Here is a 22,026-nt window from a genome sequence, read left to right as displayed (position 1 = left end):
TTACACCAATAAAGCAAAAGAATCATATACTATGGCCAAAAGGGAATCAGGAATTTAGGGCTAGTTCAATATGAGGAAAATGATCAGATTAATTAACTATATCAATAACAAAACCAACAGAAATCATATCTCGATCTCAATAGATACAGAAAAAGCTTTTGAAAAAAATACTAGACCCATTCCTATTAAATGAAAGTTGGAAAGGATATTGGTGAAGTTGTAAACCAATTCAATCATTCTGGAGAACAATTTGGAACTATGCCCAAAAGGCAATCAAATTGTACATACCCTTTGATCGAGTAATCCCAGTGTTAGGTCTGTATCCCAAAGAGGTCATAAAAAAGGAGAAAGTACCCACATATATAAAAATACTTATATAAGCTCTTTTTGTGGTGGCAAAGAATTAGAAATTGAAGCAATGCCTATCAACTGAGGAAGGGATGAACAAGTTGTGGTAATATAATTGAATACTATTGTGCTATAAGAAAGGACAAGCAGGCAGAATTCAGAAAAACCTGAAAAGATTTATATTAACTAATGCAGAGTGAAGTGAGCAGAACCAGGAAAACAATGAAGTCTGAATGAATAAAGATCAAAGCATACTATTTTCACTTTCTTGATCTTTTTCAAGGTTTTTTTTTTCTTTTGGACTGTTTCTTTTTATTTAACATATATAATAGGGAAATATATTTTATATGATGGCACACATAATATATTAAAAATTCTTACCTTTTTGGAAAGAGGAGAGAAGAGGAGAAAATTTTTGGAATTCAATTTTTTATGAATATTAACAATTGTCTTTACATGTAATTGGAAAAATAAAATACTATTTATAAAAGAAGAAAATACCTTTTCCCCCACTCTTTGCAGAGTGATTGTGTATGAATATTACATATTGTCAAAACTCGGTGTGATTTGGCTGGTTTTACTAGAATGCTTTTTTTCTTTTTTTTAAGAGTTCTTGATTGGGAAGGGTTATTGGATAAGTGAGGGGAGGGCAGAAAAAGTAAAAAAAGATATTATAAAAACAAAAGATAGCACTTTTTTAAAATGCTAAGCTTGAAATCAAAGGATACAGGTTCAGTTCTGGCACTTATTACTTGAATGATCTTGAATTAATAAGTCAAATTATACCTTTGGACCGGTTTTCTCATCTTTAAAAAAAGAATATGACAGAATGATCTCTAAAATTCCTATTAGTTCTAAATCTGTAATCTTATAATTATAATATCCTACAGTTCTTTTATGCCTCATTCTCCACAGGTATTCTTCATGTGGTTGGTTCCCCAACATCCCTTGTCCATCTTCTCTTTATGCTAGTTCACTTAGTAATTCACTACTCTAAGTATAACTACCATCTCTGTACAGAAGACTCCCAAATCTGTTTGTCCAATCATGACATCTCTTCTGAACACTACATTAGAAGAACATTTCAATGGCCTATAGGACATGGTGTTTTTTACCTAAAAAACCTCACCAATATCATAAAACTCAACAAATCAAAGAGAGATTTTAGTCTCACCCTTCCCTACTGCTCAAAAAAAAAAAAAAAAAAAAAATCTTCTATAATTTCTATATGTAAAGCATGACCATTCATCCAGTCTACTTTTAAATTTGACTTTTCGCCTCCTTTACTTTTCATATTCAATCAATGTCTTTCATATCTTATCAATTTCACCTCTATAACATTAAATACCCTCAAAATTAGATTTTCTACTTCCACTACCATTCCCTAGAACAAAACTCATTAACAGCCACCTGGGCTACTGTAATAGCTTCCTAACAGTTCTATCTTCCAATCTATCCTTCAAACAACTGTCAAAATAATCTTAACTTATGCAGATATCTGATTATATTCCTTTTCTGTTCAAAAGTCTTTAGGCATTCATTACTACTTACCAAGTAAAATTCATGTTCTTCTGCTTAACATCAAGTCATCCACAATCTCATAGCATCTTATTCTTCTCATACTACTACGCTCTATGCATCTCACACTACAGGCCAGAAGGAATCTCTGCTACCTTAAATACTTGGTACACTCTCCATCTTAGTTCCAATCACTTTTTGCTCTGCTATCATTGTTGCTTCAACCTAAACAAATACCATGCCTATAAACAGTTAAGCCGTTTGGGTATGCACTGCTTAAAAATATGCAGCTCCATTTTCATTCTAGCCATCATCTATTCAGCCACTTGCCCTCATACTATATATATCCTATATTCCTCTTTCACCTCTTTTTATGAGATTTGTAATCAAATAACCACAACCATTGCCTTAGGAAGGGGTATGTTGATAGACTGTTTTATTGTTCAATTCTTTATCTTTGTGTTTCCTAGACTTCTTTCTTCTTTAGACTACATGTTCTTTATGTGTCATTTACCCCACTTTTATTTTTGAATCCCTGGTGCTTAGTATAATGTACAGAGTACGCATTTAAGTATTTGTTTCATTCTTTTGAGCTCTCCCTTAATAATTATTTACTGATTGTTTACATATATTAACTTAAGCAGTGCAACAGACCCAGAGTCAGGAAAACCTCAGTTCAAATGCAACCTCAGACACTTACCAGCTATGTGATCCCTGGCAAGTCACTTAACCTAGTTTGCCTCAGTATTCTCATCTGTCAAATGAGCTGGAAAAGGAAATAGTAGACTAATCTTACAAAGAAAACCTCAAATGGCATCACTAAAAATAATACACAACTGAAATGACTGAATAACAATCATCAACTTGTTCATCAATTATTGACGCCTAAAAAATCAGAGCATACAAATGTAAATTAATATTGTTGAGTCTTAGGAAATGATGAAAGGTACAGTTTCGAACAAACTTGTATGAATTGTAGCATAGTGAGGTAAATAGAACCAGGGAGAACAATATATACAAAAATAACATTATATTTTTAAAAGAATTTGAAAGACTTAAGAAATCCGATCAATATAATGACCAGCTACTACTTCAGAGGTCCAATGACATAACAAACTGCCCACCTGCTGATAGTAGTAATGGACTAAATAAAAGTAAAAGATGAAAAACACTTTTTTCAGATATGGTCAATGCTTTTGATATTATGTCTTGTTTAATTATGATTAATTATTATGAGTATTTCTTTTTTTTTTTTTTTCAATGGGGGAAGGATTTGGAAGGAAAGAGGAGCTAGCAATAATGCTGTCAAAAAAAGAAAAAAATCATTACCACTTGTTTAAAAAACCAAAAACAACAATAAACAGACGCACAGAAAAGAACAGAAGGAAATCTGGAAGGAAAAAGATAAGCATGGAAGCTTTTTTAAAAGTATGCTGAATTTACACTATGCCCGGTGTCCCTACAGAACTAGGTCTAGAGTCAGGAAGGCCTGGGTTCAAATCCTTCCACAGATATTTACTGTCTGTATGACCTTGAACAAGTCATTAGACATACATCTGTCTCTGTTTCCTCATATGTAAAAAGAATAAAATAATATCTGAAAAGCACTATTTAAAATTTAAATTATTGTTGTGACAATAACTTACAATAAATGTTATGAATAGCAGCTGATTAAAATTTTCAGAAAGTCCAAGTCAACTAGAGGATGTTAGCACAGTGATTAGATTGAATTCTTTAAAGAAACGTATCAATATTTTCAAATTTTTGATAATTAATCTCAAATCTTTTTTATAAATTTATAGCATATATACTTCTTGAAGTTACTACTATTCAAAGATGCAGTAAGACTTTTTTGTGGCAAGGAAACTAATTAGGTGTCACAGTTTATGGAGCACTGAGCCATCATCAGACAGTAATAACACTCACTAGCTGTGTGACTCTAAGCATTTTACTTAATTCTGTTTACCTCAGTTCCTCAACTGTAAAATGAGCTAGAAAAGAAAATAGCGAGTCATTCCAGTATCTTTACCAAGAAAACCCCGAAAAGAGTCACAAAGAATTGGACAAGACTGAACAACAACAAAAGACTTTTTAGATACCCTCTACAATAGATTCAAAAGTTTCATATGTAATCTCTTTTTTATCATATCTTTAAATAATCAATTATCTAAATAGAAATTAAAAATAAATATTCTGTCTGAAGATTTTGGTGGTTACTGATTTGTACTAAATCTACTTATAAATAAATCCCTAGATGATTTTGATTTCTACTAGTCTTGAGGCTATACAAATACAAAATTATTCCACTAATTTTCTTAATACAGTATATCTCTTACCCTGAAGCCAAATTCTCTCCAAGATGGGTCATATTTAGACAAGGATCACAGGACTTGTCAGAAAAGGTAGGTCTTGGTTTTTACTTCCTCATTGTTTAGTCCCTCCTCATCTAGAAAGTCATATTCTAAGCAATACTTTTGCCTCAAAGGGAACACTGAAAATGCAGCTGAACTTTTCATTTTTCCCATCCTTCCCCCAAGCAAATTCACCCTAGTCTAAGGACAGAACCTTAGGACCCGGGAAAGGCAGAGACCTCAAGATAGAATCTAATCCTTTAAAGTAACAGTAACCATCAACCTTACTGAATATAGTTCTACATGACCTAGGAACATTCATACCTGAAATACAAGTTATAAAGCTTTCTATATCAAACATGCTGACTTATGACTGTCAAAAAAACTCTACACCTCTAGGTCACCAAAATGACGACCTTTAAGATTATTTTAAATTTATCTGGCATGAAGCAGAAATGGAAATGACAGTCCCAAAATACTACCTTTAGCTACATTAGGATTTGGGGGTTTTTTCCCACTCTTTCCAAAGAAGCTTGGAAAGAAAGCAATTCTTAAGAAAAGCCAAAGATTAAACAGAGCAGAGCCAAAGGATTAGGGGGCTGCTCAGACTCTGACGTAAATTGTCTAGAGCAAAGAAGAGGAAAATGAGCAGCATATTCCTGTTTCTGTTCTACATTGCTACTAGAGCTTCTGTGGCTTTTTCCAATCCTTTTGATTCCTGGTTACCATGTAAATGGCCCGTACCGACATTTCTGTTCACAGGGTAGGATTAAGCCAACCACTGCACAAAATTTAGCACAGAATTCAATTCAATGAAAAAGGAAGGTTTTTAGTCAAATTCTCAACTTCTCCATTCACTTACTTTACTTTCATTTTCTCCACTTCATTCTATTAAGGCATCACAGCAGGAAGTAATATCCTGCTTTTGAAACACATCAGCTGATCACTATATATTTATTCATATATTCATTCCTTTGTATAAAAGTCCTGATCCCTGGCATTTCAATACTAAGAAAAGATTACATTTTTTTCAATATCAAGCTTGTGAATCCAAATTTAAAATACAGATAGGTACTCCAATAATCTGTATATATTGACATTTAATAAATGTGTTGTTCAATCTTAAGCACAATAATATACTACCTACAGCATATAGTGTTTGTTACATACTATCTGCTACTGATTTGAATCTAAATCCCTAATGAACAAAGAGATATGTTAGCAAGATGGTGGACTGGGGTTAAGGATATAATTTCTGATACTAATTTCATTTTTTCCATGGTATGAATAAGACCATCATTATTCATTCATAAGATAAGAGATTTAGAGCTAAAATATAAATACAAACCTATGTGTGGGGGCATACATGTATATATGCATATTCACACACATATATATGATATGAAATGGTCATTGTCATTTATAGGATCATAACACCTATGTACTCTATACCTACCTGCCTCAAAGACAGTATAGGGGTAATAGGAAATTAATGAGAGATCAACTCATTCATCACAAAGATTAAGATTGGTGATAGTACCCAATCTTTGTTGGCAGCTCCATGTGGGGTCTCTGTCACATTTTTTAGAACTTAAATATTCTTAAATTCTGATATTTGGCTTCCAAATCTCTAGCTTTAGATACATCTGTTGAAGACTTTAGCTTACAAAGGCCAAGATCTCTTATTACATCCAGGGCCATCTCCAGTTGTCTTGATCAATATCTTGCTACTGGACCCAGATAGCTCTGGAGAGGAAGGTGAGGCAAGAGATCTTGCACAGTTCTCCTTCATTTAAATCCAATTCATATGCATATCATGGCATCACCTCCCTAATGTTAAGAACAAACAACAAAACAGACAAACAACAAAATAGGATTATAGAGTTAAAATGGAAGGGACTTTAGAGGCTACTGAGTCTAACCATTTAAGGTCAGCATCATTCATAGAATAAAAGGTTATCTGTTCCAAGGACACAATCTACTCCCTAATCTTGACTAGGTAATTCATAAACAAATATCATCAATAAAAGTGGGAAAAAAGTCATAAGTGTAAATTGAGCAGTGAAGCACAATCATATGCAGTATAAGAGGGGGGGAAAAAACATCTCAACAAATTACATATTTATTTGATACTGTGTCAGGGGTATGTGACTATGTGTATGTATGTGTCTGTGTATTTATACACACATGTATTTGTGTACATATAATGTGTATATACATATATATGTGAATATATATTCATATACACACATACATATAAAAATATAGAAACTACCTACTATTTTTGATTTAATATTAATTTTGTTTCATAGGTTGTCATGGCCAAAGAATTCAGCAGACCAACCTGCTAGTCAACCTGCTAGTAATGAGCCCCTCCACACCAAGTTAGGCTGACTCAAGGCTGATTCCTTGTACATCAGCACTGCTTTGGTAGGGCCTTAACAGACCTGGGATCTTCATGATAGAATGAATCCCAAGAGAAGTTCAGTCTAAAATTAATCATTACAAGCTATAATATTAAAAAGAGAAACTATTATATTTAACCTTTATATTTTCCTTATAAATCCAACAAACTACAGTGAACCAAGAAAAGGACTGAAAAGAAAAGACTATGCTTCATTATTCCCAGTTTTGCTGGTAATATCTGAATATATGAAGAAAAAAAAAACTTCCTCATTTACCAGGAATTTTAACAATTTATTCCCTCTTTTAAAGATAAAAACACATTACTAATGATAGCTGCCTTCAAATATCTGAGGGCTGTCACATGGAAGAGATATTTGACTTGTTCTCTTTGGCCCCAGAGGGCAAGAACCGAAGAAACTGGTAAGTCACAAAGGAAAAATGTAGTTTTGACATCAGGAAAAACTTAATTATCCATAAGTAAAGTGACTGCTAAGAGGTAATAAGTTCCTTCTCATTGGGACTGGGTGAGTATTTACAAGGTATAACCAAACACCCCTTAGCCATTCCACTGTATCTTCTAGAATTCCCGTTCCTAGAAAACAAACTTAAAAATAAACAACAAAGCTTCATCTTCAATCTTTTTCTCTCTCATTCCTTCCATCTAACTAGCAATCATTGGCTATATCTAAAACCTAGCTTCCCCCAATGATACAGCCTTCCTGTCCACTCTTTCCAGTACTGAATGCAACTTTATGCATACTCTTCTGCTTATTGGTCATGGCAGAGGGAGTTAGTAAAAATGAAAGTTCTTTGAAGACAGGAACTGTTTTTAATTTTGCCTTTGGAGCACAGCCTTGCATATTTGAAACACTTAGCGAAAGCTGTGAGACTGGAATAGATAATAAAAATTACTAGTGATTTTTTTTTAATTTAGCAATATATAAAACAATATATTAACCAGTTATCAGTATATATTCTAGAAAAATTTATACATGGAAAGTAAAAAGAAAACAAAGTAAGCATTACAGTATCTGTTCACTTGAGAAGTTTAAAAAAAAACCTCATTTTCCCTCAAGTACATGAATAGGATAATGTCAATCAGTGTTTTACCAAAGACATTTTTCTAGTAGAGTTTACCATCTTCCTAATTAAAAACCCTTTATTTATATTTACAAAATCCATTCATCCTCAACCATTCAACAAGCATTTATAACTGCCTACTATGTTCCAGACACTGAGCCAGGCCCTGAGAATATAAATACATACATAAAACGGAACATCTCTATTCTCAAGGAGCTTATATTCTATCAAGGGAAACTAGATAGATTAAAAGATAGAAAGATAGAAACAGACACACACAAATACACAAACAGAATAGATACAAAGATAGCATAGTGAGAAGAGAAGTCGATCTGATGCTAGGTAAGTCTATATATTTGAATTGGGATCAAATGCAAGAGGCTGATAAGTCATTTAAGCTATCTGTGCCTCAGTTTCTTTTTTTTTTTTTTCTCTTAAAACTTTTTTTTTTTTATAATAGTTTTTATTTACCAGATATATGCATGGGTAAATTTACAACATTGACAATTGCCAAACCTTTTGTTCCAATTTTTCCCCTCCTTCCCCCTTCCCCAGATGGCAGGTTGACCAATACATGTTAAATGTTAAAGTATAAATTAAATACAATATATATATACATATCCAAACAGTTGTTTTGCTGTACAAAAAAAAAAAAAAAAAAAATCGGACTTTGAAATAGTGTACAATTAGCCTGTGAAAGAAATCCAAAATGCAGGTGGACAAAATTAGAGGGATTGGGAATTCTATGTAGTGGTCCATCGTCATCTCCTAGAGTTCTTTTGCTGGGTGTAGCTGGCTCTATTGGAACTGATTTGTATCCTCTCATTGCTAAAAATGGCCACATCCATCAGAATCGATCATCATATAGGTATTGTTGTTGAAGTATACAACAATCTCCTGGTCCTGCTCATTTCACTCAGCATCAGTTCATATAAGTCTTTCCAGGCCTTTCTGAAATCATCCTCTTGGTCATTTCTTACAGAATAATAATATTCCATAATATTCATATACCACAATTTACTCAGCCAATCTCCTACGTGGATGGGCATCCACGTAGTTTCCAGTTTCTGGCCACCACAAAGAAGCTGTGCTTCAGTTTCAATTAAATCTCTCATTGGGTGGTGAGAAATAACTGAATAAAGTATGATATGGAAATATAAAAGAATTAATGTGCTGCAAGAAATGAGAGGGATAGTTTCAGTGAAACCTGGGAAGCCTTTTATGAACTGCTGCAAATTGAAATGTGCAATAATTGGAGCAACAATTTATATGATTACAAAAAGACCAGCTGTGTGACCTTAGGCAAGTCATTTAACCTCTCAAACTTGAAGCAACATTATAAATTACAGATTCACAATGACAGAAGTTATTTTGTCCCCTAGAAATTTGCTATACCAATGGATATCTCAGATTATATGCTGCTAATATCTCTTCCCACTTAAAATTTGTGATTCAATGATCACATTACTTCATTTTTTCCTGTATTTTTCAGGAGATAACAGGATGAATTTGCAAATAACTATTACTTTTAAAATTTAAATAAATATATTTTTACAAATTAACATCACCACGTCATATCATTTCAAATACCTGGAACCATGTCAAAATTTTGTTTCGTTAGCTTAAAAAAAAAGCAAAAACAAATAAGGCAAACAAACAAACAAAATGAACTGATTTTTAAACAGTAATAGTGAATCAGCAAGTGTCATTAAGATCTTGCTAAGAAAAATAAAGGCTGGGAACATACTGGAAGAGAAGCACTGAACCTAATATGTTCAAAGATTTATAAAGTTATAAGTTAAAAAAAAAGAAAAAAAAAAAGACTGTCAACAACATTTACTGACCTCAATCTCCAATTATCTCACGTGTCAATTAACTGATAGTGAAATACTCTAAAAACAAAATATACATATGGCAGAGGAAGTAATATTATAGCTTCTTTCTGCATTGTTGAAATCAACTACTTCATCCTTTCTTCTTCCCTCCCCAAAAAAGGAGAAAAGTGTATTTGACTTTACAAACTGGAAATTAATTTGTACTTCTGTCACTGCTTGGCAAGTAACTGGGCATCCAATTGACCATTTTAACATGGCAACAATAAAGGAAATTGACGACATTATGTTCTCTAAACATAGCAATGACTAATATAATACATATTAAGTTTTATTTCCATGCTTCATTCTTTTCAGAGAAGCATTAAAAATTAAGGAAATTTTTTTTAAAGTGATGAGAGAATTGCTTTTATCTTTAATGCAGAACTTATCTATTCTCAATGACAGGATGACAATGGAATCTTTGTGAATATATTTTACAAGGAGTCAAGAAATTAATTTCATTAGCTGTAGAAGCTAATAATTATCAACTACTCTTATCAAGATTAAAATTTTAAAATGAAAAACTGCTTATGGGTACTGATTTGAAAACTACCTTTGTGAAAGCAAACAACTTTAACAATTAAAACTCCAACGTTTTAAGTATTTTACATATCCATTCATCATTCTAGTATGTCTATTTTTATACACATCTAGTGCAAAATGAATCAAACCTAGAATTAAGAATCCCAGATTCAAGCCCTTATGTATTTGCTATGTGTCCCTAAGCAAGTTCTCAACCTCAATTTCCCCATCTGTAAAATAATGATAATGATAACAATAATGGTATCTTAGTAAACCAAAAATGTGTTGGGATATCAACAGCTCAAAGGTAACATTTTCAAAATAAGACTTGTATAGGACAACAATTTTTTAAAGTGAGTCTTGACAGATATGGCACAATAAAGAGTTGACCTTGGTGTTGGGAAGATATAAGTCTAAGTCCTATTACTGACAAATACTAATTGAACAACCATGGGCTAGTCATTTTTCCTCTCATTACCCCTGGCAACTCTTTAAGACAGGCTCAGAGGAAAGCTATAATTAGGCCAAACATGGTGGGAAAAGTTCTCCCCCAACAATAAAATAACAGATTCACACTAGAGCAAAACTTTTTTTAAAAAGTAAAAACAACAAAACATTTCATTATATCACTCATTCAAGCTTCAAGGACTTGTATTACATAAGTTCTATTGTACAGGGTAAAATAATATTGAATTCATATGACCGTGTTCCTAGAAATGTTTTATGAACTTGAAATCTAATTGTAAACAATTTAAATCCCAAAGAGTCCTGGAAAGACTCTATACAGAATTAATAATGTTTTGGTATTATCTCAGACTTTTCCTTATTCCTCCCCTGGAATATATTTTATTAATCAGTCTCTTCATCTTAATCCTCACTACTGTTATCACCTAGATTTAGATTTTATTTGTAATATTCTCTTAACACCAGTGCTTCAATCTCTATTTTTCCCTTCCCTCAAAACATTCCTAGCATAGTACTCCAAAGCAGTGTACATTACAGTAGGCACTTAATAAATATCCATTTGCTTATGAGGACTAATTAAACTGAATTTTTTAAAATTTAAATTAAATTTTTATTTTTATATTTTTCTCTTTCCTTCCATTCACTCCTCTATCCACTGAAAAGGAAATACTATAACCATTACACACACACACACACACACACACACACACACACACACACACACGAGAGAGAAATTATGCAAAACACAATTTCCACAACAGCTATGGCAGGGGGAGGGGAAGAAAACATTTAAAAATTAAAAAAGCTTCAAAATGCATTCTGAGTCCATCAATTCTGGATTCAGGAGAACATTTTATATCATGAGTTCTGATCAGTTACCAAGTCTTTCTGTCAAGCTAAATTCATAAGGTTCCCAATTCATTTTTCTTTATTCAATAATCATTATAAAGTTTCATTAGCTCCTTTTTTCCAGCTCTGGCTTTAATAGACTGATAAATTTAGAATGACAAATGTTTAACAGTCATAATTGCAACTGACATTTACATAGCACTTAGTATGTGCTAGGCACTTCATTAAATGCTTTACAAATATTTCCACATGAATTAATTATTCTCCTTTTACAGTTGAGGAAACTGAGGCAAAAATGTTAAATGACTTGACCAGAACTACACAGCCAGCAAGTGTCTGAGACCAAATCTGAATTCTGGTCTTTTTGACTCCAGACCCAGGACTCTAACCATTGCAACAGTCATTTGCCAAATCCTCCTTAACTGTAGTGCCTTCCTTTGGTGATTATTTCTAGTTTATCCTGAATAGAGATTCTTTGTGGATAGTTGTTTTCATGTTATCTTTCCCATTAGACTGTGAGCTCTGTGAGAACAAGAACTGTCTTTTATCTTTTTTTTTTTTTTTTGTATCCCCAGAACACAACATGGTGCCTGGCACATTCAAAAAACTACTTCATGATTGACAAGAGGCACTTACAAGAGAACTTATTTCTCTCTTATTATACTTAAAATTTTATGTATATGAATTTGATTCTTGGATGGGAAGGGGCAGCATCAGGAGTGATAAGAAAAAAGAGGAAGGAAAACCCACCCTCATTATATTGTCATTTTTCATTTCACTGGATAATACTTCTGGGCCATTCAAGAGTAATCAAAATGTTAACATACTAAGTAAGCTATCAGTAATATAAATATCAAGTCTTGTCTGACCCTGGACTACAACTACAACAACAACAACAGCAACAACAATCATTAAAAGGCATTTAATGGGTATCTTAAGTTTGATGAATTTTGGGGTTTGGATGAGGATAACTCTGAAGTAGGCTTAGGAAAGAGTTTGCTTATTCTGGTTAGCGTAGGTCAGACACAATCTTAAATGATTTTTCTGCAAATGGATAAATCATTTTTAGGTGAGCACAATCTTTTGTAAATGGAATATTTCTACACCAGGATTCTAATAAGTCTCATTTTCCTTTTTTTAAAAAACATTTTAAAAATATTTTCTAATCCTCTTTCTGGGTAACAAAGCTATAGCTAAAATTTTATACAAACACATCCATTGAATGTCAGCAGACAAGGCAAAATTTTTTTCAAATGATTATCTGATGACTACTAACTATACTAACTTTTTGTAAATCAATTTAATTCAATTCAACAAATATTAGGTGCCTATCTCACAGAAGATACTGTGTGCTAGGTGCTAGAAATAAGACACAAAACTCACTCTCAAAAGAATTTAAAATTTAATACTAATAATAATACCTAGAATTTATGTAAAATTTTGGGATTTGTAACGTAAATGAAAAGAAATAAGAAGACATACACACAAAAATCTATGATAGAAGGTGCATCTAAGTAACTGAAAAGGAGGACCTTATGGCCAAGTCCTGAATCCTTACATCCAGAACAATCCTAAATGGTCAAGACAGAGCAATGCATATATCCTAATAAGGTAGAATTTAGGCAGCTAGGAATTTGGCATAGTGAAATGGGTGCTAGCTCTAGAGTCAGAGGAACTAGATTTAAGTGTCCCTTCTGCCCACTGCTATGTATGGCTTGGATGAATCATTTCACACATCAGGTCTCACACTCCCAGAAAATGCCACTTATAAAAAAGGAAGGGTGGAAATGAGATAACCCTTCACTCCTTTTAATTCTGAGATCTTCTGATCAATTTTGGGTCATAAATAATAATGGGCAGGAGACAGGCAATACTTGTGTCTTTAAAATTCATGGTACCCCTCTACACACACACACACACACACACACACACACACACACACACGCTCTCTCTCTCTCTCTCTCTCTCTCTCTCTCTCTCTCTCTCTTTCTCTCTCGTCAGCAGGACTTATCTATATTAGCATTTTCTCTGAGGTTCCAGATGAGAATACTTTTTTTTTTTTTTTTTTTAACCTGAGGCAATTGGGGTTAAGTGACCTGTCCACAGCTAGGAAGTGTTTAGTGCCTGGGGCCAAATTTGAACTTGGGTCCTCCTGACTTCAGAGCTAGTACTCTATCCACTATGCCATCTACCTGCCCCAAGAATAATACTCTTTCTAAATGCTAACTTCATCACAATAAAGTTAGTCATCAAGAAGACAACTATCAGAGGAGGAGCCAAGATGGCAGAGAAAAGGCAGCAAATTGTCCGAATTTTCCCCAAAACCCTTCTGAACGCTTTTAAGGAATGTCATAAAACAAAAGCAGCAGAACTCATAAAAGGTCAGAGTGAAATAATTTTCCAGTCAAAGACAACTTAAAAGATTAGCAAAATGTCTGTTGCACCTATTTGATCTATCACAGATCATGCCAGCATAACCCTGGCCCCCAGTAAACTAGGACAGGAACCACTGAATCAACAACAGTGATAGCTCTTGTAAGACTTCTCATTCCACAAATGGTAAAGGACTCTGAACAACTCAGCAGAAGAAAATTAAAGGATCTCTGTGCTGGGACTTGGGGCCAAGACTATTGTTCTGCCCCTCTACAGATCCAGGTCACATACCTAGGTAAAAAAACACAGGGCGAGGAGGAGCACATCACATCACAGCTTGCAGAAACAATGGGGCAGAAACGCTCCTCAAAGTTCCAGGACAGAAAATGTTTGTACTTTCTCACAGACCATAGGACAGGCCATGAGGGGAGCAAATACACATTACATCATATTGCCTTGGAAAAACAACTTGGTAAAGGTAACACACACACACACACACACACACACACACACACACACACACACACACACACACACACACTACTTTAAAAAACAGAATAGGCCAAATGGTAAAAAACGTACAAAAAACCAATAAGGAGAAGAATGCATTTTAAAGCATAATTCGCCAAATGGAAAAAGAAACACAAAAATTCACCGGTTAAAAAAAAAAAAAAGAAAAAAAGTCTTAAAAAGAATTGGTCAAATGGAAAATGAGATACAAAGGCTCACTAAAGAAAACAATTTTTGAAAAATTAGAATAGAAGCTAATGATTGTATGAAAAATCAAGAAACAATAAAACAAACCCAAAAGAATGAACAAACAAGCAGAAGACAACATGAAATATCTCACTGAAAAAAAACAAGAGAATTTGGAAATTATCAGACTGCTTGAAAGTAATGATCAAAAAAAGAGTCTACACATCATCTTTCAAGAAATTATCAAGAAAAACTTCCCTTATGTTCTAGAATTAGGGAATAAAACAGAAACTGATAAAGAATCCACCAATCACCTCTTGAAAGAGACCCCAAAATTAAAACCTCCAGAAATATTGTATAGCTAAATTCTAGAACTTCCAGATTAAGGAGAAAATACTACAAGCAGCTAAAAAGAAAAAAATTCAAATATTGTGGAACCATAGTCAGGAAAACACAAGATTTGGGCAAAAGAGTTAGCAATACAACCAAGAATCACCTATTCAGCAAAACTGAGCATAATCATTTAGGGGAAAAGTGGGGGAAAAATTAAGGAAATGGAGGATTTTCAAGCATTCTTGAGGAATAGGAAATTTGATTTTCAAAGACTCAAGAAAAGAATTAAAAAGCTAAACAGGAAAGGTAAATCATAAGGAATTTAATAAGGCTAAACTGTTTACATTCCTATATGGGAATGAAAAACTGAAAAACTTAAGAAAAAATGTTAACTCTTCCCACGCAAAGAACTGATAGTATCTAAATACATATTAAAGCATACTTTTAAACATTTCTTTATTTTTCTTGAGTTTTTTTTTTTTTGAGGGGAAGGTGTCTATTTTTTTTTTATAACATGATTAATATGGAAATGTTTTATATGACTACTCATGTTATTCCCCATATAGAACTGCTTGAAAAAACTGAATTTGGAACTCAAAGTCTTTAAAACGCATGTTAAAATTGTTTTTACATGTAATTGAGGGAAAATTAAATCCTAAATAAATTTTTTTAAATGAAAACTATCAAGAAATAAGATACTATCACTTCTAGACAAGTAAGAAAGATCATGCTAAAACAACAACAACAACAACAACAACAACAAACCACATCTCTTTTCTACAGCTTTTTTTGCTGGGTTGTCTAAGAAAATGCAGTTCAAAAGAGTTCATTTGCCACAGCCTAGATATTAATCTGTTATATTTTGAATTTCTCTTCCAATGGTCAAGGTTTTCAAAGAAGAGTCTAAAGTTCTAACTTTGTTCTTCATTAGACAATATAGCTGTTTTCTCTAGATCTTATTATATTCACGAGCCTTCGGTGGTCTATGGAAACAAAATAACTCCCAATACATTGATATATATAAATGTAAGAGTGTGCTCTTATTATGTACTTCTGCCTAACTATTTTGACCAATTTCTTCAGTTGCATGCTTGCCTTCCAATTGTCTACAAACTTTTATGCCAGTAAAACAATTCTCTCTTTAGTGAAAAATCATTTTTCTACAGTCACTTTCTGACCCATGAAATCTATTGGCTTTTTATACCAAGGTTTCCTGGTTTTTGAAAAATATTCTCACTCAAATCTTTTTATAACACAAACGTATAGTGATCAAAAGATTTTGGTTAGAAAACTACTCCATATGCAAGATTAGACAGGACTAGTGGGAACCTTCAGAAAACTTTGTACTCCATTAGGAAATTTTTGAACTCTCTCTAAACAATCAAGAGAAATCTAAGACATTCACCTAAGTGAATGTAAAGGCAGGGAAGTAACAAATTGGGAAAACGTTTTTACAGTTAAAGGTTCTGATAAAGGTCTCATTTCCAAAATATATAGAGAACTGACCCTAATTTATAAGAAACCAAACCATTCTCCAATTGATGAATGGTCAAAGGATATGAACAGACAATTCTCAGAAGATGAAATTAAAACTATTTCCACTCATATGAAAGAGTGTTCCAAATCACTATTGATCAGAGAAATGCAAATTAAGGCAACTCTGAGATACCACTATACACCTGTCAGATTGGCCAAGATGACAGGAACAAATAATGATGAATGTTGGAGGGGCTATGGGAAAACTGGGACACTGATGCATTGTTGGTGCATTCTGGAGAGCAATTTGGAACTATGCCCCAAAAGTTATCAAACTGTGCATACCCTTTGACCCAGAAAAGCTACTACTGGGCTCATATCCCAAGGAAATACTAAAGAAGGGAAAGGGGACCTATATATGCCAAAATGTTTGTGGCAGCCCTTTTTGTAATGGCTAGAAACTGGAAAATGAATGGATGTCCATCAATTGGAGAATGGTTGGGTAAATTATGGTATATGAATGTTATGGAATATTATTGTTCTGTAAGAAATGACCAACAGGAGGAATACAGAGAGGCTTGGAGAGACTTACATCAACTGATGCTAAGTGAAACGAGCAGAACTAGGAGATCGTTATACACTTCAACAATGATACTGTATGAGGATGTATTCTGATGGAAGTGGATATCTTCAACATAGAGAAGAGCTAATCCAATTCCAATTGATCAATGATGGACAGAATCAGCTACACCCAGAAAAGGAACACTGGGAAATGAGTGTAAACTGTGAGCATTTTTTACCTTCCGAATACAGTTCTTCCTTTGCAACAACAACAACAACAACAACAAAATTCGGTTCTGCACTAGGATATACTATAAGATATTTAATATGTATGGGAATGCCTGCCATCTAGGGGAGGGGGTGGAGAAAAGGAGGGGAAAAATTCGGAACAGAAGGGAGTACAAGGGATAATGTTTAAAAAAAAAAATTACCTATGAATATGTACTGTCAAAAAAAAAGTTATAATTATAAAATTAATTTTAAAAATGTAAAGGCATATTTTCAAATGTCAATTAGTTCTATATTCCTTAAACAGGGATATTTTTGAACCAGAAACAAAAATACGATAAAATATTTAAATATGATGATTTATAGGAACCACCTCTTTTTCTGAAGCAAAAATAATGTTGCTAAAAGGCAATAGAAATGTTTACAAAATAAAAGCCTTTTGTTTTATTTATGCATTTCCCAAACCAGAGACAAAAAGCATTTGATTATGAAAAGGGAAGAGGAGAAAAGGGGGGAAGGGGGAAAGGGGAGAAGGGGAGAAGGAGGGAGGGTCAAAGGCATAGCAAAGAATGCATATGGAAAAAGAAAAGAAATTAACCAATCACTGCCATAATTCCAACTATTATTCAGTTCTACAATTTCGATTAAGAAGAGATTTGTAAGAAAGATAAGAAAACAATTTTTGGCAAAAAGCCCAAGAATGAAATTGCCTTCCTTAGTAATTTTTATGAATAGAATATCTAAAAACTTGATGAGATTAGAAACAAGAATATAAATTTTAGTACAAAAATGCATAAAATGTAGTATAAAATAGGCAGAGGGTTTTCTAAATTCAGTTCAGACCTTTTGTGCTTTTGCAAAAAGCACAGTCCACAAGATTACCAAAAAAGCATTGTTTGAACAACAGTTTCACTGGTTCAAAATATTATGATTGCATATAAAAACTGACATCATCAAAATGGATTTATTATTTTTAAAATTTTGTCATGTTCTACACATTAATGGGGTCAAGGTATCCTTTAGCACATCTATCTCCTAGGCCAATAACTTAAAAAGGTCATTTATATATATATATATATATCCCTAAATTTTTCCAAATCTTGCTATAAGAGCTTTCTCAAATCCGAGTATCCTTTAGTTTCAGATCTCTTCTTCTTACCCACTAGGCATTTGTTTCATAAGCAGGGTATACAATTCAAAGTCACAAATCTAACTCCCAGAAGCTACATTAGCTTTTTCTTCAATAGGACATGACCTATTTTAGTCTCATAAACCAGCCTCAATTGCTTATCTTACCTAGCACCTGAAAATACTGAGGCTATCTGCTGTTTACCATGACTATTAATCCATATGGTATTCCCACATTTGCCACTACATAACAAAAGTGGGAATTATATAATGTCTTATTTAAATCAAATTTAATTTCTTCATACTTCCTTAAGAATAAACTAAACTAAAACTTTAAAAAAATAATAAATAAAAGTAAATCATCTGCTATGTCTCTGCTGCTCTCTACAGGAAGTATTAGGAAGGCATTGCTATTCTGAGTTACAGGAAAATGAAGTCAATGCTAGGGTGCCATCTACTGGAGAAAATGGAAATTAATTAGTTGGATTTATTAAGGGTCCTGAAAAACAGCATTGTAAAGACCAAAGGATTTAGATCTAGCAGGGTTCTGAGAAGACGTTCAGGACAACTCCTTCATTTTAATGAAAGGGACTTTTCAGAGTCAGAGAAGCAGGATTAAAACACCAGTCTTATCACAAATCCAATACTTTTTACTACAGAACATCATTCATGAGATCATCCTCATACTTTCCCTCCCCTACCAAAAAAAGTCACTGCAATTTTTGATTCATATAATGTATGAATATCAGGTATCTATCAGCTCTATAATACAGCGCACAGCAAGGTGGCACAGTGAATAAAAGTGCCAAGCCTGCAGTCAAGAAGATGAGTTGGTCAAGTTTCACACCTCACACTTAGAAGCCAATCCTTTAAAAGGCAGGTACAGGAGATGGAAAACAAGACAGAGAATGAAGAAGAAAAATGCACTGGCCATAGTCCCAGATAAGAAATATCAAGAGAGTAACACTTCAGGTTTGCTGAGGACGGCCATAAACACTAAGAAGAACATAAAAGATTTCTTTCCTGCTAGTTTGGAAGCAAGGGGAAAATGAAAAAGAGGTAGTGAGTGCACAGACTTTTTGGGCTGATGGAATGATGAGTACATATAACAGAGAAAAGTCAGGACTATTATCTCTAATTAAAAGCAGAAGGGAATAGACAGGGCAGCATTGCATATTAAGAAAACACACAAAAATGAAGAAATCTAGAAAAGAAGCAGGAGGGATTAAGAGTCCTGAAAGACCCAGAGCATCTGGGGGAAGATTAGTGAAGGCAGAGAGAAGCATAATACATCAAGGATACAACAAAGATAATACATCAGATTCCATTGGGGTCACACAAACAGAACTACAGAATAAAGAAGGACTTCTAGAAACTGATCACAAGCCTAAGATGGATTTATATATAGCCTAGCAAAAATCTAATGACTTTTTCCTCTATATTGTAGAAAAGATTCTTTTCTAGGTTTAGATGGTTATTGAGGTTCTTTACAACTTTGAAATTTTGTGATTCTAAAATTCTTTTCCATTGTCAGTCAACTGTTCACCTCTCCTCTATGGAGTTTTTGTGATTCTTTCTTAAAAAATTGCTTTGTTATTAAAGTAATTTAAATTTAATATTATTAAAAGTTAGTTCAACTATTAATAAAGAAGTTTATTTCTAGTAGCATCTCTGAATAAATTTAGGTTCTGTCCCAATTTCTGGTTAATCATGGTTAAACCATATGGAGAAGAAATGTGGAACACTTAAAGTACACTTTAGTTTTATGTCCATTAGGCACACTCTTGGTCAATAAACTGACAATATCGTTGGATTAATGTTACAACTAAGAATTTAGGTTCTAAACATCCTGTAAAGGTCTTGGCTTCCCAGGAATATAGCAAGGCCTTTTCTTGTTTCTCCAGTTTCTTTAGATTTATACCATGTACAACTCATGGGAAACAAAAATTTTAATTCTAATTTCAAGGCAGGAACAAGAGGGAAAAAATTACTTATCAACAAACACAAAGACAAAAAAACAAGTATACTGAAAAGAAATATTTTCTATTCCTTTATCGAAATGAAAAACATACTTACTTGAGAAAAGTCATGCTCTCTCTCCGCACTACTCAGAGGACTGCTGCTTGCACAGGAAATACAGTCTGATATTCCAATAGCACATTCATTTTCTTCAAATTCAGGACATTCATTACCAACATCTTCTTTACCATCACTATCATTCTCCCAATCAATGAACTGTGGCTCATCTGACAACATAAATTATATTAAATTACAACAAACTGTAGCTTCAACCCTAAAAATATCTACAATAGATTTCATTCAACATTTAGGAATGAGCTAAAGTAGTAATTTCCTGTAATAATACCAATGAATACATCATAGAGATAAAGCTGCCTAGCATCAAGAGGACCTGGGTTCAAGCACTGCTTCTACCACATAGTGGTTATGTAACCTTTTGGTGACCCAGACAATTTAAATGATCTAAAATGGAGGAAAGCTGTCAATATTTATCCATAGATGGAACTTCCTAAGATTTCCTTACCCCAAAGAAATCACTGATGTAGTAAGTGATGTCTAACTGGGCATGTATGATCTTTACAAAACTTTCTTTAATTAAAAATGAGAAATTTTAATCTTTTAACTAACGCATAAGTCACTCAAACATGACAAAAAGTATTCAAAAGCCACCATTTAAGAATTCTCAGAACATTTGCCATGGGACAAGAACAAGAGAGCTAGATGTTCCAGGTGAAATGGGGGAGTTAATTGTGTATCAAGAGTCACAGCAGGGGGTCACCACACATTCCCTGAGTCATTCCATGTGGCATACTTTTTTAAGACTAAGAAATAGCAAAGAAAGAGTGCTCAACTTGGAATTACAAGAGGAGTTTGAATCTGTACTTTGCATTTTACATCTTGAGTAATCTAAGACAAGTCATTTAATCTTTACAAGATTCAGTTTGTTCATATGTTAAATGAAGGGGTTGGAATAGATGATTTTTATGGTGATGGTCCAAAGTATTATCAAATTCCTTCTAAGACAGAAAAACATCTTTTGCTTTTTTCTTTCCAAAGAATAACGTAAAGGAATTTAAAAATATTAAAAAATATATAACCTATTGAGCAGTTGATGAAAGGATATTAGAGAACAAAAGCAAAGAAATATAACTCCAACTTACACCCTTGAAAATGTCGAAGATCACTTTTAAAATTGTAAATTGCAATGCTAGCATTTGACAAAAACCAAGTACAACATTACACTGGTGTTAAAAACATAAAATGGTCCAATCTATTTTGAAATAGCAAGATTTAGCAATTGATTACATATGTAAGGTGAGGGGAAACAAAGACATCAAGTATAACACCAAAGTTAAAAAATTAAGTGTGGGGTTTGGTGAAAAGTGAGTGTCAGTAGGACAAGGAAGCGAGGTGCTTGAGAGCTAATAATAGCATGAAGTTGAAAAGATTAATTAAAAGTTTGAGACTAGAAGGGAGAAAAGTGAAGTTGGAACTAGAATAATGACCTAAGAAACTATAGAGGAATTACCATTGGAAGTCATGATGAGGGCAAAGAATAGGTTTAAGAAGGATGAAGTATAATAACGGATGAAATGATAGAAAGATCAAAGTTTTTGATTAAGGAATTATAAAATTTGTTATCAATGGTTGGGATCCATGGTGTGACTATCCTGTGCATGACTAAGAGTGAAGGAATAAATAATGGATTTGAGGAGGCTGAGAAAATGGGAAAATGAGGCATTTGAGAGAGGAACAACACACTTGTCCTAGTGTAAAGCAGGAACTTGGGAGAAGAAAAC

General features: G+C 33.4%; 1 protein-coding gene across 2 annotated transcripts in view; it reads right to left on the bottom strand.

Annotated features, from left to right (window-relative positions):
- The window catches only part of SPIDR (scaffold protein involved in DNA repair), a 537,804-nt gene that overhangs the window by 490,664 nt on the left and 25,114 nt on the right, over positions 1-22,026 (bottom strand). The window contains exon 5 of one of the 2 annotated variants that reach the window (XM_074277903.1): positions 20,285-20,454. In XM_074277903.1, coding sequence (XP_074134004.1) covers positions 20,285-20,454 — 170 coding nt within the window. Of the gene's footprint in view, positions 1-20,284; positions 20,455-22,026 lie in introns of those variants that run through there. The other variant, XM_074277912.1, reaches the window with a different exon arrangement.

The sequence above is a fragment of the Sminthopsis crassicaudata genome, chromosome 1 (assembly GCF_048593235.1).
Source record: "Sminthopsis crassicaudata isolate SCR6 chromosome 1, ASM4859323v1, whole genome shotgun sequence".
Lineage (NCBI taxonomy): Eukaryota > Metazoa > Chordata > Mammalia > Dasyuromorphia > Dasyuridae > Sminthopsis > Sminthopsis crassicaudata.
The sequence above is the reverse complement of the archived record's forward strand: the minus strand, read 5'-3'. Positions and strand labels throughout refer to the sequence as shown.